Source organism: Pieris napi, chromosome Z, assembly GCF_905475465.1.
Source record: "Pieris napi chromosome Z, ilPieNapi1.2, whole genome shotgun sequence".
NCBI classification, from domain to species: Eukaryota; Metazoa; Arthropoda; class Insecta; order Lepidoptera; family Pieridae; genus Pieris; species Pieris napi.
The window spans coordinates 2,226,910-2,250,924 of NC_062259.1; the positions used below are offsets into that span (position 1 = coordinate 2,226,910).

General features: G+C 33.2%; 1 protein-coding gene across 2 annotated transcripts in view; it reads left to right on the forward strand.

Annotated features, from left to right (window-relative positions):
* LOC125062301 overlaps positions 1-24,015 on the forward strand; it is a 49,832-nt gene continuing 25,817 nt past the window's right edge. For both annotated transcript variants that reach the window (XM_047668117.1, XM_047668118.1), the window contains exon 1: positions 1-411. In XM_047668117.1, coding sequence (XP_047524073.1) covers positions 259-411 — 153 coding nt within the window. In that variant the 5' untranslated portion in view covers positions 1-258. The remainder of the gene's footprint in view (positions 412-24,015) is intronic.

Below are 24,015 nucleotides of genomic sequence, written 5' to 3' on the forward strand. Positions count from 1 at the left end.
CGTTTGGAGAAGTTGGTCATGGTCGTCCGCCAAACGGAAAGCCGCCATGATGGCTTTCTGTAAAGAACGCTCAATATGTAAAGTTTCGTTATTGTTTTTCATTAATTGTGACTGAGTGCGTGCAAAAATTAACCATGGGAACGAACTAGATTGTGCAAAGTGTTTTTTAAGGTCCTTTAGGACCTCCTAGAGGAGCTATAAAGTGTGGTAAAAGTGCATTTTAGTGTCGACGCTAGCGTGTTTTGTTCTGTCAACAAGATGTCGAAGCTCTCGTTTAGGGCGAGGGCCCTGGATGCGTCGAAACCAATGCCGATATATCTCGCCGAGGAGCTTCCGGATTTACCGGAGTACTCGGCGATTAACCGTGCAGTACCTCAAATGCCTTCTGGTATGGAAAAAGAGGAAGAAAGTGTGAGTATTATACGCATTAAGGCTGTTCAGGCATAGTCTACTATGTCCGCCATCATGTTTCGGTTTCGTGACTTCACCACTAGAGGCGTATTCAACATCTATTAGATTTTATCGCGTTCCCCCTGGAATGAATATGAATAGTTATCGAAATCGTCGTAGAAATTAACTCATTTCCTCAAATTACTTATGCGCTTCAGGACTGTCACCAAATATAAAGTTTGTTGTTGTTTGTTAGTATTTGGCGCGTTTCTAACATGTGTGAATTTTTTGTCGGCTGTGGTCACTTGTACCGCTTTGATATTTTATATCTCAGGACTCCTTAGGACTAAAAATATGCAATTTTGACTGAAAAATCATTGAAATATGAAGAAAATAGGAGATTTTTTTCAAATAAATACGACGCACGGAGCATAAGTTTTTGTTTACAAACATTTGCATATGCCGCTATGCCAAATAATTTGATTACCTATGTGAACTACTACTTTCTACTTTGAATTTTTTTCTCAACTTTTATTACTAAATAGTATCAATTGTAGGTATCACTGTTTATTACTTTGATTATTTTAACTATATATAATAATACTTTATTGATATTATCTTATACACTTTTTAATCCAACGTCATTTACTCCACTTCAAGTTAAAAATAGTAGGAAACATCTATCTATTAGTAATAGAAATTATTTGCTTATAAATTTTGGACTCTTAAGTAGCCAGTGCAAGTAAGGGTGGGACTAGGTTATCATTTTTAGTATTTTATTTTACTAAAAAATGATAATTTATAACTGGAAAGATCACAACTCTCACTAAACTAAAGATGGTTTAACAGCATACTAGATGAATGATAGAATTATTTCTACCAACAACTAGCAATATATATATATATATATATATATATATGTATTTGTATTTTACTTGTCTATTAATACAATGAAAATCTGCCATATTGCTTGGTGTGTTTGTGGACTCAGTTTCCGCACATATACTCTCAATAGGTCCGTTGTGCATATAAAGAATGAACTTGGTTTGGTTATAAAGAATGGTAATCTGTTAATACTGAGGGTAAAGCAGCGATGATTAGTTTTACAGTTAATTCATGTTTGATGAGAGAAGATATAAGGTGTATGCTTTCCTGCCCAATATTATTAAATATATACTGCTGCTGTTCCTTAGTGAAAGTCTTTATGGGATATCAAGCCCAGGGCTTAGATATGTTTCAGCCGTGGGTTTGATACCTTGATATTCTCAAATAATTTGGCTATACAATGCATCTTGTTTACAATTGGCACAAAAAAAATTTTTGACATAGGCATAGACTACCTCATGCCCCATGTTTTTACAGGACTTATAACTACTAAATTATTAGTTTTAAAATTGAGGGTGAAAACACATGCTATAAATAATTCACCAGATTGATCAATCTGAAAATCCTGGGTTCAAATGAATGTTTATTGTTTTGGTTTCAAAGGCTTAGAATATTACTATACTTTGTGTAGAAAAGTGCTATTCCAAAGACAGCTACATCAGGTTGTAAAAAATTATTACAATATAAATAATTTGATAATACATGATAAGTTATAAGATTTGGATACCTCATATAAATATTAATTGTTGACAAAACTAAAAGTCTTCAATTCCAACAGTAGTTCTGAGTTGTGTGCTTTCTTCCAAGAAAATCTTCAACTGTATTATATTATTAATATTTAATTATATTGAAGTATACAGCATTCTGATCTGAGACTGTACAGCAAAATCATCCACGGTTTAGTTGCTATTAAAAAGTGACCTAAACAACTCAACCACTACCATTATTACTTACAGCCAAATCTAATCAGTCACCACAAGTTTTGATTTCTCCTGATTTTTTAAAAATAAATTTGTATTAAAGAACAGAGAAGTGTTATGCTAACTATAAGTCAGGTACATTAGCAATCTGAGGCCATGGGCCACACATGGTTGTAGTAAATATGAATTTGAAATGGATGTAAAAATGTATTTTAAATGAAAAGATTTAGCGCAAATGCATACATAAAAAAAACATGAATATTGAACTTGGTGTTGCATTGATTTTAGTCTTTTAAAAAGATTCTATATATAAATATATTTGTTGAGTTGTAATGAATATATAATATAATCCTGGAATAATTTTTCTAGTCATTGTCGGGTCACCATTGGTGTCAATTCTGATGACACAAATGGTGTCCCAACAATATAGACTGAATTTTGTAAAGGCAAATACTTATCCATATTCTCCTTTGAAAATATCTAGATTGAGAAAAGTATATTAAACTTCAGACATTCTATAATATCTTAATGACTCTATTTGGTCAAAGTACTTGAAATCACTAAACCAAAATTTTGAAAAGGTTAGTTTAGACAGCATATATCATAATTTTCTTTCTCAATATCTTATGTTTGAATCCCAAATCTCCAATGGTTCCATTATTTGTTGATATGTCTTAGCGGTTAATGTGCATAGGATATAAAAGTTCTGGGTTCTTATGGTACAAGGGTTTTCACAACTTGCCGTGTCAGTCCTGTGCTAGATGTACCAATTCCACTTCTATACCTGAGTTCTGTTCCTGGTTGCAATAACTGTTTCAGTTTCGTCTGCATGGTGACCACATGCTGGCTCTTAATAAACATAATAGGGAATGAGGAAAAAGTTATTGATTGAAATCTAGTCTCTTGATTCTCCTTGTCTAGTAAAAAAATTTAAGATATTTGCGCTTATATCTATTAAACAATGAAGATTCTGAAAAATGCCTACAATATCTCCGTTTTATGTTGGTTAATTTATCTGGTGTGTGGTTGAATGTGTTTAAATAAATAAATTTGTGGCGTGAAAACTTTTTTAGGTCTGGGGTCTCAGATTTCTGTATCTATTTGATGATCATTTGTCAATCTAATTGGCATTTAGGTGATCAGCCTCCTGTACCTGACATACGCCGTCGATTTTTTGGGTCTAAGGCAAGCCAGTGTTAAATGCGTATACAAAGAAAATCCATTGGTTCCGGGAATCGAACCTACGACCTCAGGGATGAGAATCGCAGGTTGAAGCCACTAGGCCAACACTGCTCTGAATGTTTTAATTACAGGAACTATTAGATGGTTTTTGAATTTCCTATGTTACAAATATGGACAAAGGCTATATAATATAACTCTACCAACGATTTTTTTTTATATTAAGGCGGATGAAGCCGCGGGTCACAGCTGGAAAAATGCCTTATATTTAATAAAATTACAACTATAATTTAACATTGTCGGAAATGAGATTGAGGGTGAATTGTATGGGGTGAATATTTTGTTTAATTTTGTACTTTATGTGTATGTCAATAAGCTTTATTCTAGTATTATTAGGTATGGCAAAGTATTATACACCCTTGGCACGAATTATGCGTACAATTGAAACTATACTCACAATAATCGTTAATATAAAGAGGATAGACTTGTATGTTTGTAAAGAATATTTAAAAAAAACTTTAAGTAATCTCTGAATATATGTATTTAGATTTATAACCAACTTTAAAAAAATGTCTAGCTTGGCGCGGCCAGTTTAATCTAATAATAATGAGTTTTTGTATGGAATGAGTTTGGACGTTTAACTAACCGTTATCTTATTTCGATGGGTGTCCAGAATAAATGACATCAATGGGTAATTTATAAAAACATTCACTGGGGTTTAGATTATAGGTGTACTAATAATAATCAGATACATTATATACCTACTATTACTGTACAGTCTACAGTCAATACCCATTTGTAGTGATTAAGAAAGCAATTGTGTCTAATAATATAAGAGAATGTCTGCCTATAAGTACTTATGAACATAATCAATTTGTGGATCGTAGCTGAATGCCAAACTATTACTATGGGCTAATATTCTCTTGCTCGTTCTAGTTGTTAACGACTGTTGCCTATCTCTCTGTGCCTTAAGCTGCTGCGAGCGTTCCGCGCTAGGTTCACGTACACGCGTTTGCGAGATTCTAACTCTATTCTCTGCGAGGCGCTGCGAATGTTGAAATAAAATATGTTTATTATGGAACATAAGATACCTACTTAAAATAGCAAATCCCCAAATAACACTTATTTTAAAACAAATATCGCAAATTAATTAGAAGTAGCCTATCTAGTACTAGTCCCCAGGCCCTTTTATCAACTAGATAATCATTAACTAGATAAACATTATAGTAAGCCTTTTTACACAGCTTTTCTTTAACACATTTCTTAAATTTATTAAAAGGCAGAGATAAAAGAGCCTCTGGGATTTTATTGAAGAAGAGTATCCCTTTTCCCAAAAAATAATGACTAACATTAAATAGTCTAGTACGGGGAAATTGCAGCCTGCGTTTGTTTCGAGTATTAACATTGTGCATAACATTGTTCGGCGCTAGATTCCCTTGCGCGTGCTTTGAGATTCTGGCCTCGTTTTCAGCAAGGCGCTGCGGATGTACGGCGCTAGATTCCCGTACACGCGTTTGCGAGTTCCTAACTATTCTCTGCGAGGCGTTGCGAATGTTCGGCGCTAGATTCACTTGCGCGTGCTCGTGTGTTTCTGGCCCGGTTTTCAGCAAAGCGCTGCGAATGTACGGCGCTAGACTCCCTTGCGCGTGCTCGTGAGATTCTGGCCCAGTTTTCAACAAGGCGCTGCGAACGTTTGGCTTTACATCTCTGACATGCGAGAAGATCTGAATTTTCAGAAGATTCTCCGATACGACGTATTTTTGCTTATCTCGTTTGGGAACTATTTTGAGATAGCTGCGACGTTGTTTTTCTAGGCATATTGTTAGTTTATTTTTGTGGAAAAGTTTAAAGGCTTTTAAAAGGAAGGTGTAAATAGTTCTGAAACGAATCTTTTAATTGCGAGGTTGAAATAGTTTTGAAAAAACTTTTTAATTGGAAGGTTGAAACTGAACTTCTGAAAATAATTAAAAACGTGCTAAAACAAAACGTATTTCCTCAAAATTACTCGACCGAGCCGACCGTACGGATGAGCCGCGCAGCTACCTATTTCATAGATGTTCCCCTCTCCTACACTCTGTCCCCGGCGCTTCGGCGCGTCACTGCGATGGCGTAGCGGCAAATTAATTTTATTGAACTCATAATATCTTTCGAATGGAATGTCTGATTTTCATAAAGTAAAAAGTAATTTATTAAGGTAAGGATTAAGGCAAAGGTATAAATAACTTGGTCTGGTTTTGGCCTGAATTTCTATTGAATGATAAAAAATTTAAATGTTAGAAAGCAGTTATAGTGACAAACTACAAAAGGAAGACACATGCTATCGCAACATTTTTTGTAGATATTGATGTGTTCTTCAATATTGTGGAACATTTTTTTGTTCTATCATCAATAGTTTTTGCAGCGCATGCGATGAAAGATATTTTTCAGGCATTTTTTTACACCTTGGGTAATATTATTGTAGTTTTAGTAGGGATCTTTCTTTTATTGCAATTAAAATATAAATCAGTGATAATGTGCTAATCAAATGGTGAAATAATTTTTAAAGTCGGTACTTTATGAGCCTATTCGTTGCAAACCTACTTACATACAAATCTTTCCTCTTTATAATATTAGTATAGATATACGAAATGTACGCACAGAAAACTAGCTTTAGCGATTCTAAGGTCATGCTTAGGGAGTCCAGCTGTGCTTCAGCGGATATTTCTATGGTTTACTTCCTCCAACGTTAGAAACATCGCGATGAAACCCTTTTTTTTCTTACTATGGTCGCCTGTTAGCGCTTAGAATCATTGCCACATTGTACATAACGAAACGTGTTTTTTTTTAAATAAATCGTTTATTTGCAAACGAAGTGATACATTCAGATTAATTAATTATATAAAAACCGCGCAATCAGCCATATAAAAATGGGCATGCAAATTTCATATTAATTATAATAATGTCATAATATTAAGAACAGTTACGTTATTGTTGTCAAAACTTTTGGTCTTAACACTCTCCCAAGCTTTAAAGGCACCTTGGCTTGAAAATTTAAATATCATATATTTTATAATTATTGATATCGTTAGTTAGAGATAGTACATATTCATTTATTCAAATTATTGTTTTAAGAATCTTCTCGTAATTAACGACTTATATGCATATATTAATTAAGATTCATTAACCCTAAGATAAGCTTTTACCTTTTTATTATTATATTTTTCTACTAGTCTTACATGTTTATTTATTAATAATAAACTTCTTGTACTTTACCCTCAGTAGGTGTTCTTTATTTTTCCATACCAGGAATGCGGGGAAGAGTTCGGTTGTTAGCGATACGGTTTCCTATCATAATAACTTATGTAACCGGTTTATATTTTAATGTAACGAAGAGTAAAGAAATACATAATTAAGACTTTGGACAACACTAACATATTTATTTTATATTCAAATTGCGTAAAAAATACGTAGCGTTAGCTAACGTAAATATTGGCGTCATCTGTTATTATTATAAAAATCTATTAAGTTCATTGGTTACATCAGTGGAATCGCTTTCGAGTATATGCCATTTTTTGTTTGATATCCGAGGTGGAAATGCATTTACGCATTTATTTGGGAATCTACACACACCAGAAACTTTTCGGGGACTCTTTAAAACCACTTAAGCCTAACAAGACAAATAAATAACAAGAAAAAACTTTATTATACATAGTAAAATGGATATTTAGGTAAAGAGAAAGTGCACTAGGATTCCCTGTGTCGTGGGCATCCAGTCTCTTCCTTTAGACATGTTACCAGTACTTCACAGTAATTCGTAGATAACACTTATATTTTATAATTAAACTATTGTTGCACAGTAAGAATATTTTCTGTTTTAGCCTGGAAAGGTTGAGAACAAAACTTTGGTTTGAAAACTATTTTTATACTACAGACATTACATTTACGGAAAGGAAAACGTCGTGGGATCAATGTTGATAAAAAATATTACGTCATTATAGTTCGTAGACAATTTTTGTGAATACATGAAAATAAAATTACATTAGTTGATATTACTCCCTAGTCCTCATTCCGCCCAGGCTGATTCCAACTGAATTTGAGTATGTTAATCTGAAAATTCACCAGGGTCCCATTATGTTACGCAATGTGTTTCAACCAACCAGTTAACCGCTAATATTGATATTTATCTTTATAAGGGAAATTACGTAAGCAGACGGCAGGTGATTCATTATGTTCTTGTTTGTTATCTACTGAAAACTGGTGACTGTTTGATTATAATTTAAAGTATTTAACTTAGTACAATATTTATTTATTTACACTTCGTTGTTGTAATAAAAAATATAGTTCAGTTAATAAAATTAAATAAAAATGAGGGCAACTGGCGGTCTTATCGCTTTTGAGCGATCTCTCCAATGCAACCACTGTGAGAAAAAAAAACTAAATAGATACGGTGAAAGCAAGATGTGCAAAACTCCATAGGACATACAATTACTAAGACTAAATTAATGGAACAAAGCATTATGCTTTATTAAGCGCATGATCGGGTACCTAATACGCATTGTTGAGTGAATAAGTTTTTTTTTTTTAAATAGGTAATTGTAAAAACTACTTGTCATGTATTTTACAATATATCGATTGACGTAGTCATATATATACTACCTTTTCTACAGTATAAGTACTAGTAGTAGTGTAGTCTTCTGCATGCTGTGGGACTGAACGATCACGATTCACGATCAGATTAGTCGAATAATAAAAAATAAAAATGTGTTTTTTCATTATAACAATGCATTATAATAGTGCTTGTATGATTTGGGAACCCTTTTATGTAAAAAGTACCTACCTGTTTAAATACCAACTATTATTTGGTTTTTGATTTACAATTTTGATATATATTTTTTTTAAATGTTGCAATAATATATTCTCGCTCATATTTTAACAAAAGTATTACGCGACGCGTAAATTTAAATAACCATTTGTTTAGGTTCTATTAAAAGCTTCAAATCGCATATTGGTTTTATATATACATAATATACTGTATACATACATAATTATAATAAGGCAGCCTTCGTATGTTTATCATAAAGTCAAGGTTATATTGAATTCGACAACTGTTAAATAAAATCATGACTAAATATATATATAGTTGTTTGTTACTAAGGAAAATGTGATAGAGGTGAAGTAGTCGACGAAAACTAAAACATGTGTAACGAGCTGTTTAATATAGTCTTTGGTTTACGTGGGAACTACGGAAATACAACTTCAATGTATATAAGCGTGATTTTTTACATTATTTAACATAACGACGTTCTAACGAGATGGTTGGCATTTAACATAGGAAACGTTCGCTCTGTATATCGATAATACTCTATGTAATGTTGTTTTTATATTGTGCAATAAAGTGAAATACATAATATAGTCAAAGCTTATAAATGGTAACAAATATAAATGTAATTATTTTTTTGTGATGTTTTTTATAATTAAATTATGATTATTAATAATTTGAAGTAGGTCAGTCAGTTTGAAAATCAAGTAATAAAACATTATTCATCTTTCATTTACGCAGTATTTCACATTATTTGTCATTCATTTACGCAGTATTTAAAATTTAAATAAAACATGAGCACTGGGGATAAAAGCGGATGTAATGACAAAGATACTAAAGGGTATGCTTAGGTTGTTTCGTGTAGAAATAATAAATGGGGACAGGCTAACAAGTACGACATACAAGGCAACCGTGGATGATGAAGTCAAGTTGGGTAGGTTTTGTCGTATCTGGAGTGACTCCATGATGAGGTCCAGATTCTGGACCAAATCCTAGAGATACCACAACATGGTGAATGCCATAGATGAAGCCCGTTCGGAATAAGGCGTGAATAAATAAATAAAATAAGATTAACGGACATAATCGTGAGTTTATCATTTACATAATGAGACGTTTCGAGTGTTTTTCGTAAGCCACATCACGTTGACAACTACAATTTGCTCTTATGATTCAATATATAAATGTATTTGTAGAGCAGTGTTAGCCATGTGGTTTCTACGCGCGACTCTCATGCCTGGGTTCGTAGGTTCGATCTCCGGCGGTGCACCAATGGACCTTCTGTCTTTGTGCGCTCAACACTCGCTCGTACGGTGATAGGAAACGTCGTGAGGAATACCTTATACCCATAATAGTCGACGGTGCGTATCAGGCACAGATGTGATCACCAACTTGTCTATTAGAAATTATTACGATACAGATACATAATATGATTCTATAAGCCTTCTAATAAAGTAAAATATAAATTCGGAATGTGTCAGGCACAGGAGTTTGATCAACTACCTGGAGTTTATCCGGTAAAAAAACGGCCGATTTCTGTATCGGATTTGGGTCTCATACCTGCTGGTTTCATTTCGTTTTCCTTTGAAACAAGTTGTAACAATTGAAGATAATTAGCAGCCTGTTAAACAAAATACTTTGTGAATAAATGTTGCGGGCACTTTTTTGAATTGAGAAGTTTACAAGACGTTTGTTCTTTAACTTTACAATAAAAAAATAATAAAGCCTTTATTGCTGTTTCGCTTACATTTATTTTATCTTTTTTTTAATCTTCTTTATTTATTTACACTTCATTACCTTATATATACATACATATAAAAAAACAGGTTACATAAGTTATTAGGCAACGGCTTCTTGTAAGGTTGTTTTGCAAAAGAAGAGTTTTATTAATGTACATAACTTCACGCATAAATTATATTAATTGATCTATAGACGGAAAGTTTAATAGGTGTATAGCCTTCTAATGATTACGAAAGCCTTATTTTGAAGTCGGTTTAACTAGCTAAACTAGACACGATATAGTAAGACGACACTCAAGGCGAGATTTATTAAAGACACACTTTTATGGCTGCACAGTGATATTTTTAATGCGAAATAAAAAACGCAAGGTCAAATTTAGAAACTGCACAGCTGCATATAAGTTTTGGAGGGTTATTATTCAAAAGGCCACGGCCTTCGTGTTTATTTTTTCGTGAGATTCTGGAACGCTAAGTATGATTCATGTACGTCAAAATGTATTGGATTTTGATTGTGTTTAGTATAGAATTGTGATTATTTCCCAAACTATCTTTATCCGCGCTATAATCTCAAAAAGTTTTGAATAATATTCTTATATATTAGTTGAAAATGGTTTAATAATAGACAATCATAGTGCGCGCTAAGATTTCCGATATTAACTTAGCCAACAATAGCAAATATTACTTAGATGCGTGCGTTATTTATCTATTATTAGAGCTTTATTAATGAATCCAGACAAAAATTGGTTATTTAACATTTCTTAATATGAGTATAAGTTGTAAAAAATTAAGTTAGTTTTTTTAGGGGTCTAGTATTGTAGGGCCCCATTTAGGGTAAAAGCCTCCTCCATATTTTCCCACATCTTTTTTATCTCTCTTGATTTTTCTCAATATATTGTTCAGATCTAATAGTCTTGTTTTTGATGATAGAGATCTTACAATGAAAGTATTGTTTGAATTATTCTAAAATATCTTAAATATCTTTAGAAATGCAAGTAGGGGAGGGATTGATGAGGCGTGTAATCGTCGGGTGAGTTGAAATAAAACTGACGTGGTGTGCAGCTCTGTCTGATAATCAAATGACGCAATAGGCAATAGACGTTCCGTCCGTAAATAAATAATTTTCAAGGTAATGTATTGATTGATTTTATTGGAGTCCACTCGTATGTATTGTGATTCCGCCGTCGAATAAGGGTTAAATTCAAATTTAAATAGCATTTTTACAACTACGGTCCTCATTCATTCATTCTCTCCTCATTCTTCATTTCTCACATATTGTTTATCGTTACTTGGATATCGAAACAACTATAAATTTAGGTAACTACATATTTCGTATTATTTTAGACAAACATTCCGACGTCTAGCGGTGCAAAGAATTTGTACTTCACTTGATCAAGTGTGCTATCAAATTGTTATTCGTCAATGAATAGTCAAAAAATGAGGAAATTGAGAGGTATGGAAACGCCTGGAAATAATGAATACATGACATTAGACCTATGAATTTGGACTTAATTCATAACAAATACCAAACTTATAATATACCCATTTTCTTTATAAAGTTTAATTACATTTTTTATCGTGATAAAAACGTGATTAAACTATCTAATATTTTGGATAAGACAGGAAATATAAATCAGCTTGATTTGACAGTCATTAACCACAATGGGTGAAATGCACTCAAAACATACAGTTATGTAAACACTGTAAATTAGCGTTTATATCCGTGAATATAATCCGTGAAATGAAATGAAATTATCTTTTTTGACAAACATATATTTTGGTGTTTTATAATATTCCGATGAAAAATATTGTTATCAGTTGTATGAGCGATTTATAAATAGATTTAAGCAAAGATCAGCTGTTCAACCTCGAGTCGTTTCGAGTATGAAGTCCTCCCACTTCGACTGAGACTCTTCGAGAGTTTAATATGAACATAATTAACAATATATTTCTTTATTTAAATTATACGTTGTAATAATTTAAATAGGAACTTCGATACTAGAGAGGAGGCAATCAATTTTTTTATTTATTTATTTCTCCTTTCTCTTCTTGATATCGCTTATATATATATATATATATCTCTCTTTTACTAAGCCACTCTTTCTCCCTTTGGTCCTTTCCATGTCTTTAAAGACTATCTTTATCCGTCTTTCTATAAGCCCCGCCCGATGCGCTGATGCCCGGATGCATAGGTTAAGACGCCATGTTAGCGGTTTAAATGTAGGATATACAAGGCAACTGTGGATGGTGACATCAGGTTGAGTAGGCATACCTGGACAAAATCCAGGAGGCACTAGAGAAGGAACAGGTTAAAAATTTCCCATAACTGTTGAGCATGCATGGTGAATGTCACGAGGGTAGATGAAGCTAGAGAGATATGTCGCGACCGTAGAAGTAGATCCGTGCTGTCTGCCTAATCCTTCGGGTAAATGTCGTTAAGATCTAAATTATTAACTTTTGTTTTTCATCTTATTTTTTTGTATTCTTATTTTTAGTACGCTTATTTCCATTGCTTACTGATAAGTATTTATTAATAATATATCCATTATGAACATCAAAACGGCCCTGTCACAATCAGACGGAACGCGTTGGCGTATATATCCGACATATATATAGCTACTGCTCGTGTCTGTGTCTGACACTACTTATTCGAAATTGCGTTGTGAAATTCAGTACAAACTTAAATAAATAACTAACGGCCTTTTCGCTTTCGAGCGTTCTTAGATAATGTCGTTACCTCGTTATGTTGTACAAATTAGCGTAATTGTATGGTTGGTGTAGACTCTCCAAATATAGATATATTTATGAATAATTAAAGAGATTTAGTTCTAATATTAAAATTAGTTACACAGATTGCTATATGTGAGATTAGTTTGAAACAGCTGATCGCCTTGACCTCTACGCTGCGCGAATGTTAGGGAATAATTTATCTACGTATCTGTACATTATTTATTACAGGACACATGTTTTATACACGAACTAATATATTGCTTATACAATATACAAAGTTTATATATATAATATATATAACATTTATATAAAGGAATTAAAATAAATTAGTCAAGTTTTGTTAATTAAAATTAAAACACAACATGCACTAAGCTCGTGTGTATTTGGTATTTTTTTTTTAATTAGATAGAGCATTAAATTAAATTTCGATTTCTAATAAATGTAATAACAGCGTACAACGGTGGTGTGATATATTTTACTTTTTATGTTTTTAATAAAAAAAATCTTATTTATTTATTTATTTATTAACACTTCGTTGCATATATACATTAATATAGTGCAATTGACATAATTAAATAAAAAGGAGAGCAACTGGCGGCAATTTTGTATGTTGTATGACGACGAGAGAAGGAAATACCTCATATTTAAGCTTAAGTTTAACAAAGCATCTAAAACAAATATGTACTGAAACTAAAATTCATCTATACGTACCTACGGCTTGCTTATCTACCTTTAATGCTCCAGTAAATAAGCTATCTCGCTCATAACTTAATTACTAACATTGATGAAAATATTGATAAACTTTTCAACAATCTTCCTACTTAACGTAATTTTGTGTTTTACGCTCTTAATAATTTTCTCTTCTTAATGATTTATTAAAGTTCACCACATCATACATAATGCTATATTTACAATATATTATGCTACAAGCTATCTTTTTTTAAATTTTTGACTGTTATGGTAGACATAAATCTTCCAAAAATAAAAACACAATAAAAATATACACTTCCAATTTTTGATCTCAATAGTAAATTATTATACAATAAGAATATTTGATGTATCTATCAGCAAATTAGTTTCATTCACGAGTATATTATATAAATTAATAGTTCCTGATATACAAACTATTCGATTTTAATGTTAGTGTAGATTACAATGTAGTAAGTGACTCATGGGTCACGTGGCGAGTAGTGAGTGGCGCGGTATGGAAATGTAAAGAATGCGAGTCAGTGGCGTGGAGTCATAAAAAGATAATTTGATATAGATTTGCTACGACTCGTGGCAATTACGACTCGTATTTCTCGGTTAGAGTTAGTAGATTTATGTAATTGAGAAGTAGGTGATCCTTCTGTGTATGACACGCCGTCAGCTGTTTGGGTCTAATGCCGGTATGCTCACGATGTCTTCGTGTGAGGGAGTGTTAAATGCGCACTGGATTCACAGAGTAGAAAGTTAAATATTTTTTGAGTTTATAGGCTTCTAATGAGCTTAATTTCGTATGTGTATGTTTGTCAGCGAATTTGTCGGAAATGGAAATAAAGCTTCTATATAGACGGTATTTATATATAAAGCTCTATCGACTCTTAATTTTAGTGTAAGATAAGCTAGCGCTAAGTATGACAAATAAGTTATTGGACTTTGACATAATAATAATAATCGATTATTTGCAAAAAAGTGGTAAATTCAAATTGATTAATTATAAAAGCACACAATCTGCCATATAAAATTAGGCATGCAAATGTCAAATTAATTATTATAATAAACTTAACTGTTCTTATTACTATGACAGTATTAATTGTAACTAGTTATTTATAATTGTTGTCCAAACTTGTGGTCTAAATACTCGCGCTATAAAGACATATGTAATAATGTAAAATTCCTTGAGACAAATTTGCGCGCCATTGTGTGTGGCAGGATATGCGAACTGACGATTGTGCTACCTTAACATTTATGTACCATACTCTTGCAATAAATTAATTATTATTATTATTACACGGCAGTGAGCTATAACTTCTGGGAAGGCGTTTAAATAGTTTGATAGCCATGGCGTAGCAGTTTTTCAAATTCATCGTGGTACAACATGCAGACACCCACAGCCGTAGTCGGCGCTAAGCCGTTTTTGAGTGTCACCATTACACGTAACAGAGAGCTTCATACGACGATACCACGTTTTATACATATGATAAATAAATCAGTGGCGCTACAACCTCTTTAGGTCTTGGCCTTAGATTTCTGAATCTGTTTCATGATCATTTTTAAATCTAATAGGCAAGTAGGCGATCAGCCTCCAGTGCCCGACACATGCCGACGACTTTTGGGTCAAAGACATGTCGGTTTCCTCACGATGTTTTCCTTTACCGTTCGAGCAAATGTTAAATGCGCACATAGAAAGAAAGTCCATTGGTGCACAGCCGGGGATCGAACCTACGACCTCAGGCATGAGAGTCGCACGCTGAAGTCACTAGGCTAACACTGCTCACTGATTTATACAAATAAACATTTTTTAATTATGTATGACTTTTACTCTTGTTAGCACAAACGTTACTACGCATTATATATATTATATTATCAAGTGTGTCGAATGCTTATTGTGCTGTACATTGATAAGGAATTCTAATAATTATTTGAGCGTCAGAGCTTACTAAACGTATTATACAAAATGTAACCTTGAAATCGTGTGTTACGTAAATTTAAAATAACGACCAGTCACTTAAGAGCGGCTTGATCCCTTGGCGTTGCATAGAGATGTGGGTTCTTTTTACATCTTCTACCGCATTAACAAGAAGAGTGTACAGAGGAGCTGTTCGGATTAATACCGGTACCTAAGTTTCGTCATCGATCGTCGAGGCAGAATACGAAATTCCACCCACATCACCTCGACTTCTGTCGTTCGACAATTTTTTGAAGCCATTTTTTCGCACTAGTGTTACCGAACCAATTCGACTTAGAGTCGTACAGGATCGTCGTACGTACCTAAAACAGTCCGGCAACGCACTTGGGAGCCTTCTGACAGTGTGTGTCCATTGGTGAAACTACTGCCCCTAAGCCCGCTGTACTAAAAATAAATAGTAAACCTGAAGGTTATTACGTATATAGGCGAGTAGTTTGTTAAGAAGAACGTAGGTTTGAGGTCGCTGTCTAAACTACCTTACTTGACAACACGATTACGTAATTTTATTTTGACACTAATCTTCTGATACATAATATGAATAATTTAAAAGATTAATTTTTGTGAATAATCGAAATGACGCGTAGCAAATGAGATTTATGATAGTTCGTTCTGTTGTTCTCTCTGCAGACGGTGATGATTAGCCTGTGTCTGATATATGTAGTTGATTATTTGGTCTAACAGTAAGATTCCGAGTCTTTAGTAGTAGAGTTTAGAGGAGCTGAGTTTGACTCCGGTGTGTCTTAAACGACATGGATTTTGACATAGTGGAGTCGTAAGCCTCGATTTCCTCACGATGTTCACCTTTACCATGCATGCATTTCAAGTATTAAATGAGTACATATACTAACGAAATTACGAAGTATTACTTACTTTTAATAATAATTTAATATAACTAGCGACTATACTTAGTCCGGTTTAGCATAGGCAACCGTGACTCAAAAGTCTTGAAAAAATTATTTTATCATGAATTAGTGGTTGGTTAAAACCGCAATAAATGCAGAGCAGTTTCCCTTGTTTTTATATAATATACAAGTTAGACATATGTCGGATCAAATCAGCGGATTTGTAGGCATTATAAAGCTCTAGATTCTAGAAATTTATCATATAGCTCACACCGTTAAGGTAGCGTTTCTAAGAAACATTCATTCGAGGGTCTTTTCACCGAATTTGCAATCCGACCACAACGAAAAAGACTGAATTTTTCGGTTTAATATATAATTTATGACACTGAATTATTATATTGGTTAAAGAATTTTCAAAATCAGTTCCGTAGATTATTGTCTACAACCTCTAAATGTGATATAAAATAAGTCTAAATATATCACTAACCAAATTTCGGCTGACGACATGGGGAATGTCCACCGGGGTTTTCCCCATTACTGGTATCAGTATCAATTAGTCAAAATACAACACGCAATGGCGTTTTATTTCAGTACTTAATTAATCAGTAGTCGTGTAATTCTAAACTCTTTTGCCCGTTCGTAGCTTGTACATTGGAGTACTGTGTAAAAATAAATCACAAAATTTAAAAAAAAAACACTATTCGGCTATTAGGACGTCTATATACTCTTAATTTAATAGCCATCCCTATTATAAGAACGAGTGTCTTTCGCGATCCTTAGACGGCGCGGCGGACATTGACTTCATAGAAAAAGAAAGCATACACAACTCTACGACAATATACATTATACATATGTTTATATAATAGACACATGTAACAGACAGACAAAGAAAGATAATAGATTCACTTAGAACTGACAAAAATAAGTTTTTTATTTACAAATATGTATTAAATTATTTAAATAACTCGACGTTTTACCAAAAGTCATGGTAAGCTTTGCAGATGGTAAAGTCTTACCACGACTTTTGGTATCGTTCAGCGATTTTAATAATGATCACTCACTATATTAAATACTACTTCTGGTTATTAGGTTTAGCAAATGGAAAAATTATCTCTGAAATCTAATGTAAGTCTAATTTCCAATTCAAGGCCGAGTAGCGATTACAAATTAATATATTTAACGCAAAATATACAAGCAAGTTACATATGATCAGTAAATGTAACCTTGCGATGGGAGACCTCATTCCAGTTAGACAGCAATAACTTCTTTGAACAAGGTTTTTTATGCATTGTCTCTTCACTGAGACATCATGGAACATTACGATCTTGACTAACTAAAGACTAATAAGTTATTTAAGTCTAACGTAAAGTGTACAAAAACACTACTTAATCCTTATTTGACACTTTTTTTCTCTTACCAGTGTTTAGCATTTAAGACTAACGTGCACTTACAAAAAAAATTAACAAATGGAAATGGTTTAAGTTTAATTGAACAAGTAACTAAACAATTATATTTTATTTATGCTCTCAAACATCACACATGTTAAAACGAAGACAATCATGAAGTATATAAGAATTAGATATGTACACGTTTGATTATGACATGATAACTTGATTTTCTGTTTGACTACTTTAACGGACTTTTTGTTACGAAGATGTCGCATTTGAAACCATCATGTTTATTATGGAACATAAGATACATGTATCACTTATTCCACGTCATTAAATTTGAAGGCATCCCTACTCATCGGCAATTTGTCCACCAAGTGTCCGCAAATATACAATGTAAATACATAAATAGCAATAAGGTAGGAATATAACAAAGCGAAAGTAAATAATTAAGAAAGCAAAGTAAAAAAGTGTTATTTTTATATAAATTTCCCAATATACGGACTCTAGTGTTGCGGTTGCGGTTGTTGACCTAATGTCGACGAAAATTGACAAAAAGTGTAACAGTTGCTGAAAATGTCCACGGAGTCATTTTTATCACAATCTGTGTTAACTCAGACAGACCTTTATACTACGTGCACTATTGTGAGACTGGCTTGTAAAATCGATATTTGGTTCTATTTTAACATGATGTACGAAGTATACGCTGAGGGGTTTGAATCGTCGATGACCCATCAGTTTTAGAACTCTACATCTTTTCACCGCATTTACCACGAAGAGTATTCAGATATACAGATATATTTACATATATATATATCTTACTATTATTACTATTGCATGTAATGTGTGTAAATTGTGTATGTAATGGATTAACTTCGAAGCATATGCTCATATCAAAAATTAACTTTTTACAATGCTACACTGAGTAATGTAGGGTTTGTGCTAAAAAGTCGTGCGAAGCCGAAACAGGCATTTAGTCAATAAAATTTATAATATGATTTTATTAAAACCCAGTTGATATTCTATTCGTATTTAATTTCAACTAACACAAATATGTTGTACGGTCAGCAACTAGGTTTAGTTTTATTTCATTTAAAATAGATTAAATAAACTAAATATAATAATATTTTCTATCGTGAATTATCGTGATTCATGTGCTTTCTGGCAGATTTATTAATTTACTTCTCGCCTTATCTCTCGCTAACACTTAATTTGAATTAATGCATTAAATTGTATATCCGTTATAACAGTTTTATATCAAAATTGTCATTAATTAGCTGTTCTATAGACTTTGGAGGAAATTGTAATTATCTTCTCTAAGTCAAGAAATAGATGCAATCTGAGGCCTGGCTCCTTTACGAAGCCAATAAATCTTAACCATTGGTCACGTAGGTTTCCTTACGATGTTTTCATTTATATATATAGTCTATAGCTATATTGTATTCCATAAAAATACAAACACATATACGACACAAGACATTAACAGTAATTAATAAAATAAAATGTAATTATATGGACCCCCACGGGTAAAAGCCTGCTCCAAGATATTCCATAATTATTCAATTTTTCATTTATATAAGAACTCTTAATTGATAATAGAACAATCGATGTGGTGTTTAAACACTCGGTCTTAGGTTCTTACTCTGTAACTTCCAATGGCGACCCCGAACTAAATAATGAGTTTTTGTTCCGATTCCAAGGTTGCGGCTGCGATACGGATACTGAGAAATCGTACTTGGGTACAAAAATGTCGGAATCGGTATCGCTATTGTTACAGAGTGGTAGATATTGCAGAACGAAATTTAACACAAAAATTATTTATTTATTTCGTAATCTACAGCTAACATAAATTATATGTATGCAACAGAAAACAATTGGACTAAAGATATAGCCAACGATGGAATACATAATAAATACAAAAAGGTTAAAACATTTACAAAAGTAAAAATTATTAATTACATTTTACTAAGTAGGTATATATATAATATGTTGAAACAGTTCGTCTAACCGTACAGCGTTATTAAATGCCAGCCGTGTATATTTCGCAAATTTAATAACATGAGTAATTCAGTTTCGAATGCAATTTATGTACGTCTGGCGATGGTTATTAAAATACTAAATTAATTGGCACGAGTGGTGAAATTAAATAAAACTCATAAATACCTTACTCTATGGATAGAGTTTTCCAATTAAAAAAAATCAGTAGGTATACATTCCTTTATACATACCTTTTTGGTTTAAACTGGACTATCTGGTTGGTCTTCTGAAATGTATGCAGCATTTCACAGACTCGTATTAAGTGTGTGAATGTTTATAGATTTTGGTAGAACGTCTGGCAAACGCATTGATCAGAAATAGGCCGCAGTGGTGCCAACTTCTATCACTCATCGCGAGAATCATCGCTACATATGACCTCTTAGGGTGCCTCAAACAAATAATAAAGCTCTAGATTGGGTTAATAAATTTTAACGGTGACCAATCCAAAAAGCTGCTTGATGTGGCCGCGAAAGCGCTTTGTTGGCACCAGTGATAGGTCGATGTTGTGTTGTAATACATTGACTACGCCAAAGAAATCGTGGTGACAACATTGTCTATTCTTTGAAAATCTCTTAACGAACTAACGTATGACAAGTAGCAACTATTGAATAATGCGTCAATATTTCATAATATCTCCAATCAAGGGCGTAGAAGGAAAGAGAAGAACTGGCAAGAAACTGCAACATAAATTTTATAAAAACCAAAAAAATATTGGAAAATAGTAGCGTTGAAGAGAGACAAATTGAACAATTTGTCGATTGACGATCCCCTCACTCCGTCGGAGGTCGTGATTAGTATCGACACCTACAATCAATGCCATGACGTCATACTGAAACGCGCTATTGAAGTATTTCCCGCTAAGGATATAGACAACTCCTCAACCTTAGCCACTGGAGCATTCGGGTTTAGAATCAAGAGTCATCCCTTTGGTTTGGAGGAAAGGGTACACTATCCTTCCTTCACATAATATTTTTCTTCAGGCTAACTCGGTTCTTTAATTGGAATTTACACGCGGTATAAAGTGCACCCTGTAATCCATTACCCTCATGTTACGATGGGATAGATGTCCGGAGATTCAGAAGAGCAGTCAGCTATAAAAGTTCTTTAAAAATCATCTATTTATGTTTGTTATTTCTCAGTACAATAAATAGGCAATTCATTTCATGGGATTTTATTTAAAAAAGGACGTTTTTTTTAAAAATGTTCTGTACACAAAGACATAATTTAACTTTACGATGTAGTGTATAAGTTAAGACTAATAAGTAATTTAAGTCTAACCTTATTTAGTAATAAGGATTTTTAACATAAGGAAGTGTCCAATAACACTACTTACACTCTCTATTAAGGGGAAGACACTTTGTTCTTATGTACTTTGTTTTTTATGTATTTTGTTTTTTACTTACTACTGTTTAGCACTTAAGACTAACGTGCACTCACACTAATTCGAATGGTTTCATCCTTTTCGAAAGCAGTGTCGGCCTATTGGCTTCAGCGTGCGACTCTCATCCCTGAGCTCGTAGGTTCGATCCCCGGCTGTGCACCAATGGACTTTCTTTCTATGTGCGCATTTAACATTCGCTCGAACGGTGAAGGAAAACATCGTAAGGACACCGGCTTGCCTTAGACCCAAGTCGACGGCGTGTGTCAGGCACAGAAGGTTGATCAGCTACTTGTCTACTAGATTGACAAATTATCATGAAACATATTCAGAAATCTGTGGCCTAAAAAGGTTCTAACGACACTGTTTTTTTTTGTTCTTTTCAATCTTCTCACTAGGCCCGTGTGGTCAATGGGTAATAATAGAGGACATGATAAATTATTGTAAGTAAAGATCGATTAGGTCGCCTGTTATACTTTTATTTGTATTTTGTATATATGTCACCGTAAAATTGTAAACACCGTTAGATTGTAATCTATCTCGCGAGATTGTAAACTGTAGAAAGATTGTGAACCTCAACGAACTGCTTACAATTTAACGTATTATTATTCGGAAGATTGTAATCTATCGAAGTGAAACCGTCAAATTGTGGAACGGATCGCACCTCGCGCGCTGATTGGTTGAACGGAATATGCCCCGCGCCACCATATTTGTTTGTTTGTACATTAAATTGTAAGCAGTAGGCTGAGGTTCACAATATTGCGACAGTTTATAATCTCACGAGATAGATTACAATCTAACGGTGATTACAATTTTACGTTAACATATATATACTATTTGAGTTGGGTTAGTTTTGAACCGATTTTGATGATTTTGCACTCGCTTTTCACTCTGAATAGCAGAATGACTATTTAACAATCGGAACTACAAAATTTATTGTAATGTAAACAAAAGTTTAAGAAAACAAATGATGACTTGAATTTTTTCAACGTCATATACAAAATACAAGTATTGCTTCATAGACATATTTTTTTAAAAATTGTTCTCAATATTTTTGTTGTCATAATCGTTATCCACGTTAGTGAATTTAATAATCATGTACTTTTCTCTCTTTTGATAAGTTTATAAGTTATTATTATTTATCATTATTATCATTAAGCTTAGATTGATTTTTACTATGAACCGTTGCCACTCCGAACTTCGTTTTGCCTTATATGATTTTTTTACTTAGCCTACCTTTTTAGTATCTGCATATCAAGGTATGGAACATTCATTGCCTAACTGCATTCACAATTACAGATAAGAAAACTGTTTTTTTGGGTTTTCCGTGTAATTTTTCTTCCCCATAGTTCAAGTAATAAATAAAAAAACTCGAATTGGTTCAGCCGTCTTCGAGTTTGGGCTTGGCAACATATCTTGCAATTTATTTTTATTTACATAGACTGAGTAAGGTTGGCACTTTTCTTAAACAATTATATTTATTATTATTGTAATACAGCGTAAATCATTGTTCAATTTGTATGTCCCTAAAATTTTAATATGAATTCGGGAACAACGATATTCGTCTTATTTTTAGAACAATTTTGTTGAACTGTAAGGGACACTATTTAAAAGGGAACGTTTGGCCAGGCAAACAGTTATGTAGCTCCTAAAACTCAGCCAGCTTCGAGAACCTTATCTTTATTAGCCACGCGGAATGCACGAATTTGGCCGTTACGCAACCGTGCGGGGTCAACGACCGGGGGCCTCATGCGACATGCGAAAAAATCTATACCATGTATGAAATGTTTTAAACTGACGATTGCGTAAAATTTATATTAATAAATATCTTATCTATATATGTATTATAAATATTTTTATATGTAATTTTTCAAAAGTATTCTATTAACTTGATGGAAGTTGAGTTAATGAAACGTGATTTAAAATCACGTATTTACCTAAAGTATATAGAACCGGACCGATCTTATTTAAACTAACTGGCGGACAACAGAATCTCAATGTCCTTACTGAACTTACAACCTGGTGGCAAAAGTAAATCCGGTAGTCAGAGTCTGCGTCGGTGGGAAGTTGTTTAGGACCTCGAAACAATAGGTGTCCCAAGTTAGACGCAAAAAGCGCGCTGTATAGCTATTGGCGATGATGATGATTTAATATCAATTTCAATTAAATTCCAATTTTTTATTAATTTAAAAATGACAAAATTAAAAAGTAGCTAATCATATAGACGCCAGTCTCCCATACAAGGGATATCCGTATGTGGGTGACATCCGTGGCTCATATGGAAGAATACATAAAACAATTAATGATTTTTATATTAAATCTAATGTAAAATTAAGGCTTTAAAAATTGTTCATCTCTTTTTATTCGGAATGAATCAATAGTCTATTTTTTAACTGTGCGGTTTTATTTGCGTTAATTCGTTTGTTCAGTGATGCATAAGGCGAGATACGCTTCACGAGACTAACAGCTAACTTCCAGTTATGGAGGGGCAGTGAAAGAAGAACACTTTATTTATATCACAATATTTAAAACAGGATGACAAATGAAAGAAAACAAGGATGTAAATAGGCGGCCTTACTGACAACCCAGATGTAAAAAATAAAAACATACAGAACATAAACTGTATATAAAATTTATATTTAGTTAATTTTATTTAAAGTGTGTGTAATACATGCAAAATTGTGTCTACACATTTAATTATTTATTTAAAAAAAGCAGTGTTGGCCAATGGACTTAATGTCTATGTGCGCATCTAACACTCGCTCGGACTTTGTACATTGTTCTGATGGATAAAAACGGCATGTCTCAAATTAAAAAAAAATCGGAGACTTGTTTCATTTAGGCTGTAGCCTAATTGCCTATTAAGGAAAATAATATTATCATGAAACAGATATGGAATCTGAAGGTTACTACTTAGAGGTGGTAACCCTTTTGGTTTTACTTAATATTTACTAAAGTGTCTCTATCCAAATACAAGAAATGATTACGAGAAAATACCGGCTTGCAAGTATTGAATATACCGGTGTGACGTTGATTTCAGACATATTTAACGCCTGGGAAGAAT